The sequence below is a fragment of the Cavia porcellus genome, unplaced genomic scaffold (assembly GCF_034190915.1).
Source record: "Cavia porcellus strain 051 isolate PalLab524CR breed Dunkin Hartley unplaced genomic scaffold, mCavPor4.1 scaffold_12, whole genome shotgun sequence".
Lineage (NCBI taxonomy): Eukaryota > Metazoa > Chordata > Mammalia > Rodentia > Caviidae > Cavia > Cavia porcellus.
This window is the reverse complement of record NW_026947495.1, coordinates 52317501-52338629: the sequence shown is the minus strand read 5'-3', so window position 1 is coordinate 52338629 and position 21129 is coordinate 52317501. Positions and strand designations below refer to the sequence as shown.

Below are 21129 nucleotides of genomic sequence, written 5' to 3'. Positions count from 1 at the left end.
TAGTCAGTCCCTAATTAAAATTCATTGCTATAAATACAACTAATTATGGAAAGTTATTTTTAGAACTCAGAAAAATAATGATTCTTGTTCACCATTATTATTATGGTTGTTTTCACCAGTATTTGCCATGGTGAATTCTCAACTTTTATAATAAAAGAAAATGAAGAAAATGTACATTTCCTTTAATAAAGTATTCATACATGATATGAGTTGTTAATGAAGTTATTCAAGAAGGTGCTCCAAAACACTTTAAGCGGCCTTCTCTTAGTCTGTGAGTCATTCAGAGATGAAAAGACTCAATGTTTTCCAGCATAGTTATGCTTCTTTGTTGTTCTAGATACAAATTTAATAAAGACTTAAACAGGAAAATATTTTGATCTGAAAATTATATGAATTCACAAGGTAACAAGTTTGGATTCTTTTCTACTTTGTAATGTAAAGAAGTGCATTGTACAAAATCAGATGAAACAAGTCATTAATTTGACAATCTCAGTTTGCATAATCCTATTGATTTAGAAAGCTGAAAATAGTTATGCCAGTTTATTGGCTCCAATTAATAGATGTGAAGCTCATGAGGTTAGAAAAAATAGAGATTGCACTTGAAGAAGAATCTTTTAGTACAAAGCCCTTAACATTCCATCATGAATGAGTATAAACCTTTGGTCACTGGTTATTTTTTGTACTTCTTTATTTATTATCTTTATGGATCTGTTGTATTTTGGAATGTCCAAAATTCCATTTCAAAGTTGACTATGTCATGTTCTGGATTACAGTAGCAATAGTATTTTATCTTATCATGTAAGAGATTTCATTTCATGAATATAAGCTAAAAATCTTCCCATACATCTTTTTTGAATAGTCTCAAGAAAAAATTTCAGTTCCTTCTATATAAATGTAATATATAAGGGTATACCTCTGGATACAGTCTGCTGATAGAAAAAGCAATATAGATTCTATAGGTATATACTTATTTTAACACATGCATAATCCACTATAGAAATAACTTCTGTCCTTAGAGGGATGTGAAATTTTCCTTCTATTACTAAGAAGTCTAGATAACTCACCACTACCATTAGTGCATGTAGTAAATAATATGTATCTGCACCATCTTTTAGTGTTAAGAGCTAAGTAATTACTGTTACAAAAGGGAGGAATCTAGGAGAAAGATAGTATTTACATTTTTAAGAATAACTAATGCAGCAATATAATGTTAATTGTATGTTATTTAAAAAGTTCAGAATTTCTTTAACTTCCTTTCAGAATATTTGTGGTTTGTGGTATTTATATTTAGTAATAAGAAATGCTATTTTTCCTTTTGATAATCACAATATACTTATATCTGGATAACTTTGCATGATTTTCCATGATCAAATGAAGAAAGACAATTTTATGAAATATAGGAATGCTGAAGAGAAAATCTTGTTATCAATTATCAAGTTATATAATCCTGGCTTATCATTTATTAATAAAGTCTAAGTTGGAAAACCTCTTGGCCAGGTTGGCAGTAGCCTAAATTTTGCTGTATAATGAATATAATCCAAATGTAATAGAAAATGACTCTAATTCCAAGTATATTTAGCATAGAAAAAATAAAATTGTTATAATAAATCTAACATCACAGCAACCAATTCAGGAAGCTTAATTATGACACTACTAAATGTGAAAATCTATTCAGTGCTAGGAACACTTTTCACATTACATTCATGCTAAAGATTGGCTGTTAAGAGCTCATTACTGGTATTTTTCTAAAGAGCGGTTTATTAAACACAGTTACCTAATAAGCATCTTTGGTGGTGCAAATTGCTGAAAACAGTAATGAGTCTGATTAGACTTCATTTCAATTACTACAGCTTGTCTAGGAAAACCCAGATAGATAGGGTGTGTGTGTGTGTGTGTGTGTGTGTGTGTGTACTTTCGATGCTTTGTAATTCAGTTATAAGATACTGCAGAGTTAAGAAAAGCAAAAGCCACCTCTGTATTTCCTCTCTACTGCTCACTAATGAAGAGAGAATTGTCCAAGTCATCATCCAATTTACACACTGGAAACCTGAATGGACAAAGTGGGGTTGCAAATCATGTTTGCTTAAAAACAACAAACACTGCTTTGACTAATATTTCTAAAAAAGGTCACCATTACTTTCTCTCTTTTCTTCTTAGGACTTTAAAGCTCTAAACGAGGTAGAAACTTAAAACTGACTCACTGCTATTTCGTTCATGGAGGCAATTCTCCAGATGAGTAGGCTCACCTTTCAGTTGTGTTTTATCCATGGATCGTCTATTTAAAATAATAATACAAGAAGAGTGGACTATGCATGCTAGTGATCAGAACAATTTTTAATGCATATTTCAGGAGGGAGAAAAAAGAGACAAAGCTTTATGAATGTATACAAATATTTCAGAAAATGTAAGGGATTGTGTGTTACACACAACACTTGATTTTTATATTTTTAAAAGTGTGTTATTTAGCTATATTTTTAAGATAACCTCCTATTAAATTAGGCCTGGAATATTGCTATTCAAATTGAAAAAAAAAATTAGTGTAAAATGCTTTTAAGTGATTAAGCTGTCATTGTTTTCACTTGGATACTCTAGTAACATTTTAATGCTTCTAGAAGCTATGGCCAGAAATGCAATCCATTATATTTTATGCTAGGTTTGAATAGATTCTTTTAAAAGTACAATATCATTTGACATTGAACTAGATAAAATAATTTCTAAAACAAAATATGAAAACAATGGCTACGGGGCTGGGGATTTAGCTCAGCGGCATAAGCACCTGCCTTGCAAGCAGTCGGTCGTGAGTTCGATTCCCAGTACTGATTTAAAAAAAAAAAAAAAAAAGGCTGGCTGTAAAAGCATTAAACAAACAAACAAAAAAAAGCACAATAAGACCTGTAAATCTGCACAAGTTAGGTAAGCAATTATTTAATGACCATAGACTAAAAGTAAACTGTAAGTATAATTACCGTACTTTTTAGGCATTCCAATTCTTTTAAGAAGATTTACTTTGAAGGAGAATTTTTCAGAGATCTTAATTCAGTGAGTATGAATATATCCCTCGACCTATAATTCATCATTAATTCTCTCAATTGTTCTGTTTAAGAGGAAGTGTGTTGTGTAGAAAGCACAAAAATAAATTCTAATGAAAAAGTGTTTTCCATATAATGTAATTATATGTTTCAAAGTGACTGTTTTTCACATGAACTCAGAGCTTCCCCAAAATATATATTTAATTAAGGAAATGAGAGTAGCATATTTCAAGATCATGAATCTTGGAATCAGGAATTAGAATTTTTATAAGTGTAGACTTTTTGAGGTATTTAACTTGGCTTAAACCACAAATAATAAAATACATGGATAAGGAAATTTTAAGTAATGCTTACTTTTGACTTTTAAATGTACATGTTACACCAGTAGTTGAATAACTCTGAATGTGTTTTCAGAGACTGGAGGTATAGCTCAGGGAAAGCATGCTTAGTTAGCATGGATTAAGATAGGCCCTGGGCTCAGTCCCTACAACCCCATCCCCGAGTAAAAAACTTCTAGAATGTGTTTCAGGATCAGACATTGTTAACAATAAGGCTAGTGAAACGTAAGTCCATTTTTAAAAGAGAAAAGTAAATTTTTTGAAAAGTTATTGCTTCAAATTCGCTGTGTAGCCCAGGCTAGCCTCAAACTCTTGGAGCTCCTCCTGCCCCAGCCTCTTGAGTGATGGGATTACAAGTCTGTGTCATCACTCACCACCTCTCCCCTTCTTTCTCTTATCTTTTGTGTCCTTTCTGAGATACAAATATATTTTTACACATTCATATACAAAAATGTATATTTAATTTTTCGTGTAGCCTGTTTGATACCTATATACTTTGAGGTATATTTTGTTTTTCTTGTTGCTTAGGCAACTTGTGTGGTATGAATAAGATATCACAATTTGAAAAATATAAGAAAGATTTAACTTACTAGCTCTTTAAGCATAAACAACTAAAGCCAGCACATTTAACAATGAATTTTTTCCAGATTATCTGTTCTTTGAAAAATGTGATTGGAAAATAACTTTTCCCTAAAATTACAAGCAAACTTGATACTTACCAGTAGCTAAAGAAGTCACTAAAATGGTTCACAGTCATCCCTAAGAAAGATTAGCACTTTTATAGAGTAGTAACATCCTTCTAGCTTTCAATTCCCATGAAAGCAATATTGAAGTTAACTATTAGAGACACAGAGGAGAACTGGATGAAGATTATTTGGAAAATTATAATCAAAAGAAAAGGAATGTACTTTATGTGATTAATACACATGGTACTGTATAAGCTGCTTTATTCAACTTAATCACACATTTTGTAGACTAGCATAATGCCACAGTCTAACATAACACTTAAATATTGTTGTAAATAGCAAAAATGCTAGATGTAACAGAGCAGCTCCAGCACTCTGGAAGGCTGAGGCAGGAGTGTCTTAAATTTAAGCCCAGCCTGTGTAGTTTAGCAACATCAGCAGCAAGACTTTGTCTCCTAAGGGGAAAAACGAAGTTCAGAAGGACTCGGGATGAAATTCATTTCTAAGGCCCTGAGTTCAGTTTGCATTCAAACACACACACATACCACACACACACACACACAATCAAGATGTGATGTGAAGAAGCAATTTATTCACGGCCCCTCCTGTCCTTCTGTTAACATTTTCCCATGAATTATGCTGTTGGGCACTTCATTCACTACAAGAAATGCCACCTCCTTTGAAGACGCTGTATCCTTGTCTTCTTCTGAGTTATATGCTGCGTTCTTTGTTTTTATGAATGGAAAAGCCAACAGCAGTAATGTCTGGACTGTCATTCTCACTGCACTGCAGCAGTGTTCTGTATCTGGAAATCAGAGCATCCCAATTATAGGTGGTTCTTGGATTTATTTCACCAGACTATTATGGGGCATGGAAGGGAGACTGTGAAGGTGATGGAACTACTGTTACTGTGAAGAGCTGTTCACTTTTAATTCTGGACTATGTTGGTTGTATTCTAAAGTAGTTTATCTTCATACGTCCTCTTATATGGAAGAAACAATACTAAGCCTTCCAAAACTCATTTCATATGTAGCTTTTTCCACTGCCTTCAGATCACAGTTATTTTCTTCAGGCTGGACTAAATTATACACAGGTCCCAGGAGTGAAGGACACTGAATTAATGCACTATGTCACCCAGCCCTGACTATAGGGCGTTCTTTTTTCAAAGTCCAAGACACTATTTTGCTACTGCATCAAAAATTAATGCACAAATTGCCAAAAAGAGAAGAATGCATAAATAACCTAAACAAATTTTGTCTGTGCTTTGCACACTTTAGCATCACCTACAACAAGGAATTTTTAAGGAGAATGGTTGAAGGGCTGTATATTTAATAGGTAAATATTCTTACTCGTTTGTCTAATTACAGTAGTATATGAGAGAATTTTCCATCTTAAATAAGCGGTCTTATATGCCTACTTTGTTTTATATAAACTGCCTTTTTAGAATAAGGTTTCAGATGAGCACAGAAAAAAACGATGAAAGCAAATTCCATTTTACACAAGATCCTCGGGTTTGGGAGATTTTGAATTTGTTTGTTGACCCTTGTCAATTTGGTATGTTGGGCAAAAATGAATAGTTCCATTTAAATGTAACTAAATTTAGCTTTGCCTTTAGACACTTGAAAGAGAATATACTAACAAATAGATGTGTACACATAGTGGTTAATATAACGTGTTAGGATCATGAATGAAGAAATAAGCAGTCAAATCTAATACCCTGCCTAGTTTGTGTTAATTAAAAGTTGTAAGTGCAAATTTGTGTTATTTGTCAAAATAATATCTTCCGAATCAACTCTAACAACCTCAGACTTTTAGGAAGCAAGTAATTATTATCTCCACAGAGTCCTTTTTAAAAAATAAAGATTCAAAACACTTGGAAAATGTACGCTTTTGGCATTTAGAATTTTTTCTCTGGGTCAATCATACAGGCCGGATCCCAGGAATCTGGCATGGGGCTTTGGAGTTGTGTTAACCCCATTTATCCCTGCGTGCCGCAGCTCACCTGTTATTTACACACATAAGAGGGTTGATACTGCAGAACAAGGGGAGTGCTCTGTTGGGCCACCAAACATACATATTCATTAGCCCCGGCAGTCCCTATGGACATATGTGGTATGTCCTGATGATCTTTGTATGACAAAAAGAAGTGGGGGGAGGGTAGACAGTCTTAATGGATTGAAAAGCATACATGAGAAGGGAAGACACAACATGACAAATGAAAGGCCATAGAGTGACAACAGCAAAGGTTAACTAGAATGCAGTATTTAAATGGATTATAAATTGTCTAAAATTCACAGCATAAACAAAATAACATGTGCCTTAATATGGAAACGTCAGTCTGTTTACTTTAGAATTTTTTCCCTGCAATAGCCTCAAAATTCAGAGTATAACTTTTGTATATTTTAAATGGCACGTATATATGCCAGTCATGTTTTTTGTTCTATGAATTACTGACTGCAGGATTTACAGAGTTTTGAATAGTGTTTTATAGTATTTTACTTGTCTTTTAAATTTTTATTCAAAACATTTCATACTGAACCTTTTAATTCCCCCTACACAAAATCATGTCTAAATTTTAATTGTAAACTATACAAATTTCTATGTGAGTGTAATTTATACAGTCACTTGTATAGCTTGATATACTATTAGAAATTTTAGGGCTTCCATAAGGGAAAAAAAGGATTTATTATGATTGTGATTTCCTGAGGCACTTTAAATGATATCACATGTACCTGATCGTATAATGACTATAATCTCTGTGTTCTAAAAATGGTATTCTTTCATCAGTGTAAATTTGCTTTGCTTTTTTCCTCATAAAGACAGGCAATCTTTTTTATATATGTCTTGCATATCAAAAATAATGACCCATCAGACCTGTGCTTACCAAGTTTCAGCCTTGATATGAAATATTTAAAAAACCAGTCATCTTTTCATGTGGTCATGTTTTGATAAGTGAATATTTTCTTGCTATAAGCAAAAAGTAATACTTTTTAAGGCCTGATTCAAAGCATAAGCTCTCTACAAGTAAAAGTTAAGGACAGAGTATGCCCCACCCCAATCTAAGTCATGGTATCTGTAACAGTGAACACAGGATCTTACTAAACCCAGTGTGATGACAGATAGAATAAGACCTGTCAGTTCTCCAGATACCGTGTACCCTACAGCTTTCTGGGGGAAAAAAGAAGTATACCTTTAGAGTACCTTAAACAGTCTCTTAAAAAATTTATACTAAAGTTCATCCAACTGACTAATAAAGGATGCTTAGCATTAAATTAAGCTTTATGCATCAAATCTTAGCACAGAGCATATTAGGAGTAAAGGAGATGGACGTATGGAAAATGGATGTACAGAAATAAATCTGACGGGTTAGAACAAATGGGAAAACTGAAACCACAATCTTCGATGAGTGTTTTTTGTTGTTATTATTGTTGATTTTGTTTTTGGGGGACAAGTTGGGTACCAGGGTTCAAACTTACGACCTCACACTTACCAGGCAGGTGCTTGTGCCTCTTAGCTAAACCCCTGGCCCAAGTTTTGTTTTTTTTTTTTTTTTCAAGATACCATTATCCATTATTCCACTAATGGCACTGAATCATGAAGAAAATTATCTATTATTTTTCTTTTGCTCTTATTAAGAGGGCATAGTTGCTCTTACAAAAAAAAAATAATATTTGGAAAAATGACTGCATTTTTCAAGAAGTTTTAGAGTGATGTTACTCCCTGGGCAGCTCCAGAAGATATACTTAAGGGAAAACAAAACAAAACTTGAAGCTCCAGAGTGAAGAGATAAATTCAAATGAAAATGTGACCTTGTCGCTACACAACTGCCTGGTATAACAGGTAGTAGGGAGTCTTGACAACATGGAAAGCTCCTCTGTGTCCAAAGAGGAACTTGGTCTTCAATTCAGCCAAGTGTAGTCAGGCAAAAGTGAGTTGTTATAAGATTTTTTAGGATTTTTAAATCTACAGATTTTTAAAGAAAATAGGAAGTTGAGCAATTTGTATGACCTTGCATGGCAAAAAAGAACACAGTTGCAGGCTGTGTGCTGTCCTCAGACTGCCGAGTTGCAGTTTCAGGGAGAATTGTCTTAGCTATGTTTACAATACTCACAACCATTTAGCCACAAAAGCCTTCCTGCTTGCCAAATAGGTTTGTTTTCTACAGATACCATTGAAGGAGTAGAGGAGATTTGCTGCAAACTATATTAAAATTTCATGTTTTGAAGTATGAATGTATGATTTATAGAGAAAATCACTTCCCAGTATTAAATTGTATAATCAGAATAGCTTATTTTGAAGACTGGAGGTTTAAGAACATTATCAGTTGGTTTTAAACCTTTAAGTACTTTATTTCTTGGTTTTGCTTTCTAAATTGTTGTGTTACTAACATTAAAAATAAATATTATGGAAATGTTTTGACACCTTTTTGTTTAAGGAAATCATGCTGTTTATTTTACTGAGTATGATAGGATTTTAATGCTTTTTCTTTTCTTTCTTTCTTTTTTTTTTTTTTTTTTTTTTTTTTTTTTGAGACAGAATCTCCTATGAGGTCCAGGCTGGCCTTGAATTCATTGTGCAGTCCAGGCTGGCTTTCAACCCTGGTTCTTCTATTGCAGAAACCCAGGGCTGGCACTCTGGGTGTGTGCCACCACACCTGGCTTTTGAATTTTTCTTACAACCAGTTTTCCCACTGGAAAATTTGTTTTGAGGTTAAAGAAAAACTAACTTATAAAATTCTGGGAGTGATTTTACATTTTTCTGTCTAGCCAATATTTTGCTTTATGTTTAATGTACTTCTGGCTTATTCAAAATAAAATAATATTTGAATAGTTTGTGCTTGGAATGTATTTCCACAAAATGTCATTATTTTTTGTGATCCTACTAGCAGTCTAATATGATGCCACTATCATCGAGATACCATAGCTGGGTAAACTGAGAATAATGTGTGTGAGCAACTTAAGATCAGGATAAATATATGATAACCTCCTCTGTGCCAGTGATCTGATAAACAGATTTCCAGAACTCCTTTTGTTTCTTCAGTCTCCTTCTGACCTAATCTACTAGCAACTTCTCCAATAAACTTCTGTGCCGCACGAGATAGCATCTGATTCTCCAGGAAGCCATAGTATGTAAAATATCTGAGTCAAAGAAAGATCATCTCATTTTAAAGTTCTATTAAACCCTAAAATCAAAACAGTCTACCTTAGAGAACTTAGCACATGATATTATGAAGAACACGAAAAACTGGAAAGGTTTCATCACTTTGTAAAACCAAACCTCATGAAAAGTCAGATTTCTTTGATTAAACTTCTTAGCTTGAAACCCCAAAGCTTGGCTCAGTTTGTCATTAGCTAAATGTGAGACTCTATCACTTTCAGATTATAAAAGACTTCTCATTTTAGTATGCTCATGATGTTAGAGAAATTAGACTATGGAGAATTGGTAATTTCTATGCTTCTTGCTCTGGCTTTTCCCTTCACTATTTACTCTTCCTGGATGTAGAACTATATTTTGAGACTAGGAATTAACCAGAAGGGGACTGAGGCAATGGCCTGATCAAATGGGTTACTACAAGTAATACTGAATTAGATTCTCCCGTGTTGGCCCCTGTTGACTGTACTAGGACACTTGATTTGGTCCTTATTCCCTTAAAGAATCATGACAGGTAGACATTACAGAGAAGTTTTACGTGCTCAGGGTTTGTATGTTTGTTTTTTTTGCTTGCTTATATATTTTTTCCTTTTTTTTTTTTCTTTTTGAGACAGTTTCTCAAAAAGTTCAGGTTGGCCTCGAACTCACTTTGTAGCTCAGACTGCCCTTGAACTCACAGCAAACTTCCTGCCTCAGCCTTGTGAGTGCTAGGTGCCTTAGAAGGCTCTTTGCTTCATTAAAACTTTATTTTGACCAATGAAAATTTGAATGCTGTATGTTTGTTCTATCATCTGACTCAAGACATGGTGAAGTTTTTGCATCATTCAACTGTCAAGATTATAAACTATATTTACATCACTGTATATATTCCAGTAGTGGTTCTAGAGAGGACCTTTGCTAAATAGTGTATTATGCTTTTTAGATATATAAAAAATTGAAAAGTTTAAGGGTGCAGTAGCCCCAAGGAATGGACTAGGCATGGCAATGTTGTCCTGCAGGCCAGTGTGAGTGCTCCGCAGCCACTCCAGAGCAAGCAAGCCCGCCATGCCTGCGGGTATTTGCCTCAGGATTCTGCCCTTAGGAAGTCTGAGAAAACCTACAAATGAGGGCAGAGTCCCCAGCAGCTAGAATTACCCTGTGAGAACACAGTAGAGGAGGCTGCTTTTTAAACCTAAAGAATTATTAAATAGTGTATATGTATTAAGGGCAGGTGGGGGTCCTATTTCAAATTATTATTTCTAAGAATATGTGCTAAAAATAGATTACAGAAGGCCCAACATTTTATTTCTTTAGTAATGATAAAAATGGCAAATGTTACTGAAACCCCCCCCATGTACAGGAAATAGATTTGTTCATGTGTTTCTATAAAAATTGATTATATATATCTATATAAATTCATCCTATGCCAACAAAATAAGAAGAGCATACTCAGGTGTTTTACAGTAGCATTTACAATTTCAATAACAGCACATGATAAATTGTTTTAAAATAAATTTTTATTAAATTATCTATTTTAAAAACACAGTACTGTGCCATTTGCCAGCTTATTGAGAATTTTCTCATCTTTTCAAATTAAACATTTATATTTTAGAGCAATTCTTCTGTTGTCTTTAAGGAACATTTTTCATAATATCTCTTGTGTTTGGAATTTTTAAGCTTTCTAAACAGCAGTAGGGGTTATTATTCTGGAGTGAAGTTTCCAGTGTTAAAGTTGTCATTTCTAAGATTTTTCTTCTTATGTTCTGAGGACAAATCATGTAAAAGCTGTTTTTAAAGTCTGTCTCATAGTTTGGGCTTGGCGTTGCCTAGCTATAGATTTAGTGCCTGAACTCAGGAAGCTGAGGTAGGAAATCACTTGACTCCAGGAGATCGAGTCTAGTCTGGACACTATGGTAAAACCTCCTGTCAAAAAATAAAGCCTGTCTCACTTTGGAGTGCCAAGTTGAGTGACAGGAATGCACTGAGCTTACTCATCAATAACAACAGTATGGTCAAATGGGGCACGATATTTGTATTCAAAGAACATTTAGCTCTGGTTTTCTTCCATTTCACATCAAAAATAGCACTGCCAAGAAATGGAACAACAAAAACATGATTGGTGTAAGTCTAATTTGCACTGAAAATTTTAAAAAATGATAAAATGATTCTTTATGTTCCCAAGGCCAAAACAATCTCCTGAAAACAAATTTCTTCAGATCCGGCTAACAGTCAAAGCTATTTTGCGGATATTAACTTATGCTTTCAAAATAACATTAGCCATTTTGAAATGCTGGATAAATTATCATGTTTCAGGGCATGTGAACAATCGTACACCCTTATGTTTAATCAAAATTCAATCTTGCCTTCTGTAGCTTTGCTAAGGTTATTGTTATTTAGTATGCATCAATAAATAAACTTTCAATTATCCTGATAAGCACATCCAAAAATAGCCTGAGAATCAAAAGGCAATGGTATCCAGTAATTCTTCCAAATAAATAATTCTGATAAATAGGATCTTTGCTTAATTTCCGATGAAATAGAAATTTTATGACATTTAATTAGTTTGCTGGAGTTATGCAGAAATATCCAGTGAAAATGTACTTTTTATTTATTTAAAGTGCACCCTCCTATCTGTTTTTACATTGGTGTAACTTAGTAAAATCATTTTTGCATTTTGTTCATAAATGACTAAGTTATAAGAAAATATTATTGAAACCAGTATAGGTGGAGGAAGTAGTGTGCTTTTTCTTTTTCTTTTTTAGCATCCTGTGGATTGAACCCAGGACTTTCACATAAAAGCTATATCATCAGTCCTTTCTTTTGTCTTTTGATACAGGCTCTAGCTAAGTAGCTAAATTGCTTGGGCTGGCCTCGAACTTGTGATCCTCTTGCTTCAGCCTCCAGAGTCCTGGGATTATATGTACCACTATACCCTATTTAAACCAATTTTGTTTTTGTTAAAGAATAACAAAATCTTCTATCATATTTGTTTATCTATATGTGTTAACTAATGCAAATATTATTTAGCTAAGCTAGATGAAAGGAAGTCATATTTTTTTAGAGTGAGTGTGTTTGTATGTTTTTTCTGTTAAATTTCGTTGCTTTTGATTCCTAAATTACTTTCTGAACCCTTGCTTCAAGAAATGTATTCACTTTTTTCTGTATCCTAATAAAATGTCTAATCATAGCATATGTGTGTTCTTTCTCTATTCAGTATTTTGATAAGGTCTTAAGGAAAAAAAATCCTAATAGAAATTCCCTAGAAATAATTTACAGGACTAATGAATTTATAGGTCATTTAGACATTCTACATTACAGTCACATTAATATTCTCTCCTTTTTATAAGGCTTGAAGTAAATCCCATGGCACTAGAAGAATTTAGATACTGATTACTTGCGATTGGTTCCTGGTGATTTGCTCTTAATAATTTCTAGTTGAATTTAATGAAAGTGTGATTCCTGAAATGCTGCTTCATTAAAATTGCATCTTTTCCCCTTTAAGTGTGGTTTCGGTCATTTCACCCATTTTGCGGTGTGTTTTCCTCCCCCTTAAATAGTAATGATTGAGAAAGCAGAAACAATTAAGAATATCACTTTAGTTCTTTCTAAAACTCACGTCCAGAATGTCTCTGCTGCAAGGTGCACTTCCTCAAGATTTACAGTGCTATTGTCCAACTAGATGAGAATATTTTAAAACAAAGTTTCAAAACAATCATATAAAGATTTGAGATAGCCAAGGGAAAATGAAATAAAAAGAATCTGTTGCAATACAAGAGAAATAATGTCTTTAGTATTTTTACTAAATGTACATATATATGAAGGTTGATTAAGTTATACTGTGCAGCATTCAGACTTTATTTAACTGAGTTGATGATTTGCAAATGAATATCTACATGGATCCTTTTTAAAAATCCAAATGCAAATGAGTACAACTGCAGTAAAATATATTTGCAAATGAATCCTGTTGCTTTATTCATTTATTGTGTAATTACTGCAATCCTTCCCACCTTGTTTTCAGTATTTCTTAATCATTAAGTCGGAAGCATGACAGCAGTGCCAGCCCTGGCATGATTCTCTTTGACTAAAACCTTGTAAATTAACACAATTAGCACAGCATCATCCTGCTAATTAACTTCCAGTGTCTGGTGCAGTGGTTTTGCAAACAAGGAAGAGGGAGTCAGAAGGGAATCAACATGCCATTCTGTTACCAAACTGTGTGCTGTGTTCAGTTTAGCTCAGTGAGTCAAAGCTGGCCATGTCAGAAGCCAGAGTCAGGCAATGAAGAGCTAAAGGGACTGGGAGACAAAAGGGGGTAGAAGCTGTCAACATATTCTGCTAATTCAGAAGGGAGCTGATGGCACAGATGCTTCATTTAAACCAGGACTCCTCCTTATCAAGGAATCTCTGCCAGAGGGCACAGAGGGTTTGCAAAATTCACTTTGGGTAATACAAAAGAGATTAAGGAGACCTGCTTTATATAGCTGTACCAGAATAGGAAGTGCTCAGACCATGCAAAAGATTAGAATGGGATGAGCCAGCACTGGGAAATAGAGCAGGGTTCCAGTGCTCTTCTGTAACTAACTGTACATGAGACCTGGAGGGCACTTTGGGAGTCTCTGTGGGCCCTGCTTCCCTAATCTATGAAGTAAGGTAATTTCAAAGGTCTTGTTCATATTTTAAATTCAAATGATTCTCTTAATTCTAGCTGCTTAGTATGTTCTCTTAAATGAGAAAATACTTGTTTTACAGTTTGCTAAATAATCACCTTGCTTCAATGAGCAGTCTAGTAGGTGATAAAATTGCCTATATGATCTCATTATCTAGTTGCAATTTCTGCCACACAGTGCTTCCTAAAGAAATGTAGAGAATCCAGGCTCCCTCCATTCTTCTACTTCCCTTTCCTCCTTTGTGTGGTGTGTGTATGTGTGTGTGTGTGTGTGTGTGTGCGCACGCGTGTGTGTGCGTGTACGTACATGTTCTCCCTTCCCCTCTTAGTACCTTGGAGGCCATAAAGGGAGGGGGAATTATAAGAGAAGGAGAGAGAACGCTAGAAGACCCGCAGACAAGTGATGCTTGTTTTTTTTCTTTCAGAAACTCAACAACAGAACTGAGAGGCAGAAAGGAGCCAGTTGTAATTCATACCGAGTTGTAGGCTTTGTACGATGAAAGCGATGGAGCGCTGCCTGGGAGATTGCTTTGCTGCACTCCACGAAGCAGATTTGAAACTGTCGTGGACCACTTTAGATGAGAGTTGGATTATGGAATGACCTGCTATGTCTGTGTCATATTGTTCTGCGCAGGGAGCATTATACTGTGCTAACTAGGTGTTCAGTACCAAATAAGAGAGGTATCCTAGATGTGATCTGTCAGCTGTGTCTCATTTCTATACTGTTAAAATATAGAACAGAAACTGTGATGTGAAGAGACAGAATAGCTTTATAGTGTACATGTTAATACTATCACATGCCAGATATTTAAAATCCATGCATATTTTGTTGTGAGGAACTGTGATTGCATTGACGAAAATGTGTGTGTACATATATATATCTATATATGTTGGTGCACAGATAGTAACTAACTTGATGGGCTTGACAGAAATAGATTTGCTTATTACTCAAAAATGAAAAAAAATGAGACTGCTCCAGAGTTTTCTTTTCTTTCACATTGAGTTTACATTTTATACTCTGCCAAGGCCAGAAATTTTGTCCATTTTGAAGAGTTTATATTATCGAGACCATAATATGTTTTGTAAACGACCGTGATCCCTTACAATGTGGATGCCACTGATGGAAGATAATGTGTAACAAAAAAGTTAGGAGAAAAGCTTAAAATTCTTATGAATATGTGAATAAATTAACTGTTGTCCCCCTCCCCAAAAATCTATAGGCTTGAAGATGCAGTGGACGCCGGAGCATGCCCAGTGGCCAGAACAGCACTTTGACATCACCTCAACCACTCGGTCTCCCGCCCACAAAGTGGAAGCCTACAGAGGCCACTTGCAACGCACCTATCAGTATGCCTGGGCAAATGATGACATATCTGCCCTGACTGCATCCAACCTCCTCAAGAAATATGCAGAGAAGTATTCTGGCATTTTGGAAGGTCCTGTGGACCGACCCATACTCAGCAGCTATTCAGATGCACCATCGGGACTAGTGAATGGTCGGAAAAATGAAAGTGAACCCTGGCAGCCTTCCTTGAATTCCGAAGCAGTTTATCCTATGAACTGTGTTCCAGATGTTATCACTGCCAGCAAAGCTGGAGTCAGTTCAGCCCTCCCTCCAACAGATGTCTCTGCAAGTATAGGGAGCTCTCCTGGGGTGGCCAGCAACCTGACTGAACCTAGCTATTCCAGTAGTACCTGTGGAAGCCACACTGTACCCAGTCTTCATGCAGGGCTCCCATCTCAGGAATATGCCCCAGGATACAACGGATCGTATTTGCATTCTACTTACAGTAGCCAGCCAGCACCCGCACTTCCTTCACCTCATCCATCCCCTTTGCATAGCTCTGGGCTCCTACAGCCACCACCACCACCTCCTCCTCCACCAGCCCTGGTCCCAGGCTACAATGGGACTTCTAACCTCTCCAGTTACAGCTATCCCTCTGCTAGCTATCCTCCTCAGACTGCTGTGGGTTCTGGGTACAGCCCTGGAGGCGCACCCCCTCCTCCTTCAGCGTACCTGCCTTCTGGAATTCCTGCTCCAACTCCCCTACCCCCCACTACTGTTCCTGGCTACACCTACCAAGGTCATGGTTTAACACCTATTGCACCCTCGGCTCTGACAAACAGTTCCGCAAGTTCTCTCAAAAGGAAAGCTTTCTATATGGCAGGGCAAGGAGACATGGACTCCAGTTACGGAAATTACAGCTATGGCCAACAGAGATCTACACAGAGTCCTATGTACAGGATGCCGGACAACAGCATTTCAAACACAAATCGAGGGAATGGCTTTGACAGAAGTGCTGAAACATCATCCTTAGCATTTAAGCCAACGAAGCAGCTAATGTCCTCTGAACAGCAAAGGAAATTCAGCAGCCAGTCCAATAGGGCTCTGACCCCTCCTTCCTACAGTACTGCTAAAAATTCATTGGGATCAAGATCCAGTGAATCCTTTGGGAAGTACACATCGCCAGTAATGAGTGAGCATGGGGACGAGCACAGGCAGCTCCTCTCTCACACAATGCAAGGCCCTGGACTCCGTGCAGCTACCTCATCCAACCACTCTGTGGACGAACAACTGAAGAATACTGACACGCACCTCATTGACCTGGTAACCAATGAGATTATCACCCAAGGACCTCCAGTGGACTGGAATGACATTGCTGGTCTTGACCTGGTGAAGGCTGTCATTAAAGAGGAGGTTCTATGGCCAGTGTTGAGGTCAGATGCATTCAGTGGACTGACAGCCTTACCTCGGAGCGTCCTTTTATTTGGACCTCGGGGAACAGGCAAAACATTATTGGGCAGGTGCATAGCTAGTCAGCTGGGGGCCACATTTTTCAAAATTGCCGGTTCTGGACTAGTCGCCAAGTGGTTAGGAGAAGCGGAGAAAATTATCCATGCCTCATTTCTTGTGGCCAGGTGTCGCCAGCCCTCCGTGATTTTTGTCAGTGACATTGACATGCTTCTCTCCTCTCAAGTGAGTGAGGAACACAGTCCAGTCAGTCGGATGAGAACCGAATTTCTGATGCAGCTGGACACTGTACTAACTTCGGCTGAGGACCAAATCGTAGTAATTTGTGCCACCAGTAAACCAGAAGAAATAGATGAATCTCTTCGGAGGTACTTCATGAAACGACTTTTAATCCCACTTCCTGACAGCACAGCGAGGCACCAGATAATAGTACAACTGCTCTCACAGCACAATTACTGTCTCAATGACAAGGAGTTTGCACTGCTCGTCCAGCGCACAGAAGGCTTTTCTGGACTAGACGTGGCTCATTTGTGTCAGGAAGCAGTGGTGGGCCCTCTCCATGCCATGCCAGCCACAGACCTTTCAGCCATTATGCCCAGCCAGTTGCGGCCCGTTACATATCAAGACTTTGAAAATGCTTTCTGCAAGATTCAGCCTAGCATATCTCAAAAAGAGCTTGATATGTATGTTGAATGGAACAAAATGTTTGGTTGCAGTCAGTGATAACGTCTTAAAAAATGTAATGAATGTTGGCACACACATAAAACCTGCTACATAGGGAATAGAGCCCCTTTCCAGTAGTGTTTAAATTGCAAAGGGTACTGGGGAAAACAACCATTAAGTTACATCTTACAGTCAGGGCAGATGTGGAGGAAAAGTACATCAAATGAGAGCTTCTGATTGGAAAGCCCCAGATGACAGAAAGCATATGTGGATGCTTGCTTAGTTTGGTTCAAGCTAGACAACACTCACCAAGGAGCAAGGTGCAAGTGTGTGAATTTCAGAAGGACATGAACCTCGTGTGTTGATTCCATTCTGCTGTTCTCGAGATTTAGTTGCTGTCAAGTGCCTGGAGTGGTGCTTTATTTTTTGTTTGCCTCACAATTACATTGGTGGCATGTGCTAATATAAAGAGCTTTAACTTCAAACATTATTGGACTAAAGAGATGAACGGTTGTGTTACGACAGAAAACCAGATTTTTGCCATTTTAAGAGCAACAGTATTCCTCAATCCTGTCTGTTCTGCAGTATTAAACTAAGAACAGGTAAAACAGGGTAACGGTAATCTGGACCTTAATTTCTGCAGTTCATTTCTTTTAATGTTCTTGTCTGCAAAAACTCAGGAAAGTGATTGTGATTTGTACAGTACCTCAAAGGAATGTGTTGAAAGCACTATGTACTGCTGAGAGTAATAGGTTAGGCTTCAATGTTACTTTATATTAAAATGTATGTTTACCTCAACAATTGGAAAATAGCAAGAAACATTTCTTTGAATGTATCCAGAAAAAATACTGACGTGTGATACAACTGAATATTTACAATTTGAAGTAGAAATGGAAGGATTTTTTAAAAGTTCTTTTACTAATTATGGGGAATTAACCAGAGCAAAATAATTCTTTATGTCAGTAACTGCAAGAGTTGTTAGTTCACTGCTCCTTGATAATTAAGTGAAAATGTTCTTAAAAGGTACACTGGTTAATGGAAAGCTACTTATTCAGTTTGTGTTAGTGTCTAGAACAGTCAGCCACAGACCTGGTTAGGACCCTGAAAGTCAAGTTACAGTACCTAAAAACTATGACTGCCTTTTACTGCGTAGGTGGTGGTGGTGATGGTGGTGGTAGTTTGCAAATTATCTCTTAAACTGCTGGGAATGGTGTCATTCTATTCACTAATCTAGTTTATAGGCTTGCTGTGCTGTTTGATAGAATGCAGAAGATAAGCAACCAAAACATATCCACACACACAAATAAAGCAACCATTCAAAGAACCTCTATGTCCCCTCCCCTTTTTGATTCTATTCTTGTCAGTGCAATTTTGCTTCTCATTTTGAAATCTGGGCTGTAGTGTTCCTGCATTCATTTCTACCTCAGTTTTGTTTCATTTCTCTTCGAAAGTAAACTAGCAAATTAGTAGTAGATACAACACACCACAATATGACTTTGCCAAACACGTCACTTTGTTCTCTTCCATCTTTCTGTAAAAATCTCATTTCCCCACGTATCAGTCTTTAGGCTTACTTCCACATCAGTCTGCCACCCCTTCCCATGGTATTCCTATCGCTTTTCTTACTTTCTTATTCCTCTCCAGCTTCCCATCAAGTTGTTCTTTGTATCCTTTAATGCTTTATGTGCAACTCCTCATTGAAAGCTGGCTGGTGTCCCCCACGCCTCTGAACAGTCACAGTGCAGGCTGTAGCTTTCTAAAGCCGCTGCCTGTGCATAAGCAAAACAGCCTAGCGTTTTGAATGTATTTTTTCTGGGTTTTTGTTTTTTTTCCTCCTTTTTTAGTTTAGAGATGCAGTAACAAAACTGTTGCAAAGCACTGGCATTTTATGTATTCAAATAAATGATGTACATTTTTTAAAAAATTAAATAAATGCAATGAGAAGCCCCAAGAAAAGTCTTTCTGTTATTTTCTCTTTTTTCTTCAAATTTTTTAAGTTCATCTGCAACATCAAATTCTCTGAAATACTTCACATAGGGAAAGTTAATGAAGGACTTTGTGATATTTCTTAAATTTTATGATGCATGATCATTACTGCCCTTTTATCCATGTTGAAAAAAGTGAGCAAAGGTACCAGAATTTAATTTACTATGATAGTCAATCATTAAAACTGCAGTTAAATACAAATATTCCATGTTAAACAGCAGTGCCTTTCATTAAGGATACAAAAAATAATACTTAAGTATGCCCTCTACTTTTCGCAAGTGAATAAATGCTATTGGCCTGTTCTGGGTCTACCCTGTGAATCCCTCTTTGTAAGGAAATTCTAATATCCACATTAGCTTGTAGGTTCATGTTGATCTCACTGATAAGTTTACTTTTGCGCAGTGCTGACCTATTTTCTGTCCTTAACACATTACATCTCATGTCCGCCAACATGCTGTGTTCACCAGAAAGCATCTGGCAAGTTTTGAGAAATCCAGGTTTATTTGGACAACTTTGGAAAATCCAGTATCAACACCACATTTTTGGTGGCTAGTGAGACTTAATGCCAAATCTATGACTGTATTGTTGTTTTCCGTACTCATTTATAAAACTGACAATAAATTGAAGTCATACATACTGGCGTTAGCTTTAAGTGACTTAAAAATTAGTTTGAGATGTGAATGGTCAAAAAAATCAATGTACTTAGCAGAAGCCAAAGTTGTGTGTGATTTTCATTTAGCCTCAGGAGTTCTAGAATTTAATCTCTTAGAAAATGAGGCAAGTTGAAGAAATGAAGATCTGTTGGAGGAGCTAAGACTGATCTTTGAGTAGAAAGTGATCTCCTGCGGTCCTTTGATTGTACATGGCAGCACTGTGAGCTCATCGGTGGACTCACCTATTAATGAGCTCTTTTCTGACCATGTATTTTGGGGCTTGAGGTGGGGGCGGGTACTACCTCCTCAGCAGTAAATGTGTACCATGGTGATAGTACAGCTAAGTAATCAGGCTTCATCCTCTTGACCTCTTTTCAACCGCTAAGAATTTGGAGAAGACTCCTAATAAAGGTAAGGTAATGAATCAGTCCAAATCCCTTGGCTGTCTGGCCAGGAGATTCAACCAGTCTGTTTAACAGCATCTCATTCTTGTCTTCACAACTGTAATAACATTTCAACAGGGATGAAAAGAAGGAAGTGAAAGAAACTACTTCAGTAGAAGGATCAATAGAAATTCAAGAGGTAGTTTATAATGACCCAATATGTGACACAAATAGAAATACTCCACACTTCTGGCATGCTTCTCTCCAAAATATTTAGATCATTAGTGACAATATGGAAAACTTTGCTGACTGAGCTGATCAATGGAATGTGAAGGCAGTATACTTTTAAGGCTATTTACTTTCACACAGAATGTTTATCTATTAGTCAGTTTGTATTCTACTCAAATGCAGATAGACGGGTATAATGTTTTCTTGTGCATTTGAAACCTATCAAGGAGAAAATAAACCATTTCACTAAAATACATAGGCCAAACACCATCTGGGCAAGTGATAAAAGCTATCCAGAGGCTATGCTATGTAAAATAGCAAGGTCAATTTACATAGGCTGCATTGTACTTGGCTATGCAGTTTTCAAAAGAATACATCCAAAATCAAATACAAATTAATTCCTACAATAGATCATTATAAATTTAAATATATTGGTGGGTTAGAAAGTATGTTTTAGAAGCATTTAGAATCTCTTTCCCTAAAAATTTATCCAACTCCAAGCAGAAACACATGTCTGTGATCCAACTCTCATATTAGCAAGAATTGGATACCACAATCATTGAATCTGTATTTTGCAAAATGAAAGGGATACAGTTTGTTGAACTATTGAGGCTA

At 36.4% G+C, this 21129-nt stretch overlaps 1 protein-coding gene across 4 annotated transcripts in view; it reads left to right on the top strand.

Moving 5' to 3' along the window:
* Fign (fidgetin, microtubule severing factor) overlaps nucleotides 1–21129 on the top strand; it is a 126249-nt gene that overhangs the window by 102146 nt on the left and 2974 nt on the right. For 2 of the 4 annotated variants that reach the window (XM_063259177.1, XM_063259176.1), the window contains 2 exons: nucleotides 14275–14530; nucleotides 15070–21129. The exon at nucleotides 15070–21129 is cut by the window's right edge and continues 2974 nt beyond it. In XM_063259177.1, the coding sequence (XP_063115247.1) occupies nucleotides 14428–14530; nucleotides 15070–17324 (2358 nt within the window). In that variant the 5' untranslated portion in view covers nucleotides 14275–14427 and the 3' untranslated portion in view covers nucleotides 17325–21129. The remainder of the gene's footprint in view (nucleotides 1–14274; nucleotides 14531–15069) is intronic. The other 2 variants (XM_063259178.1, XM_013142560.3) reach the window with 1 other exon arrangement.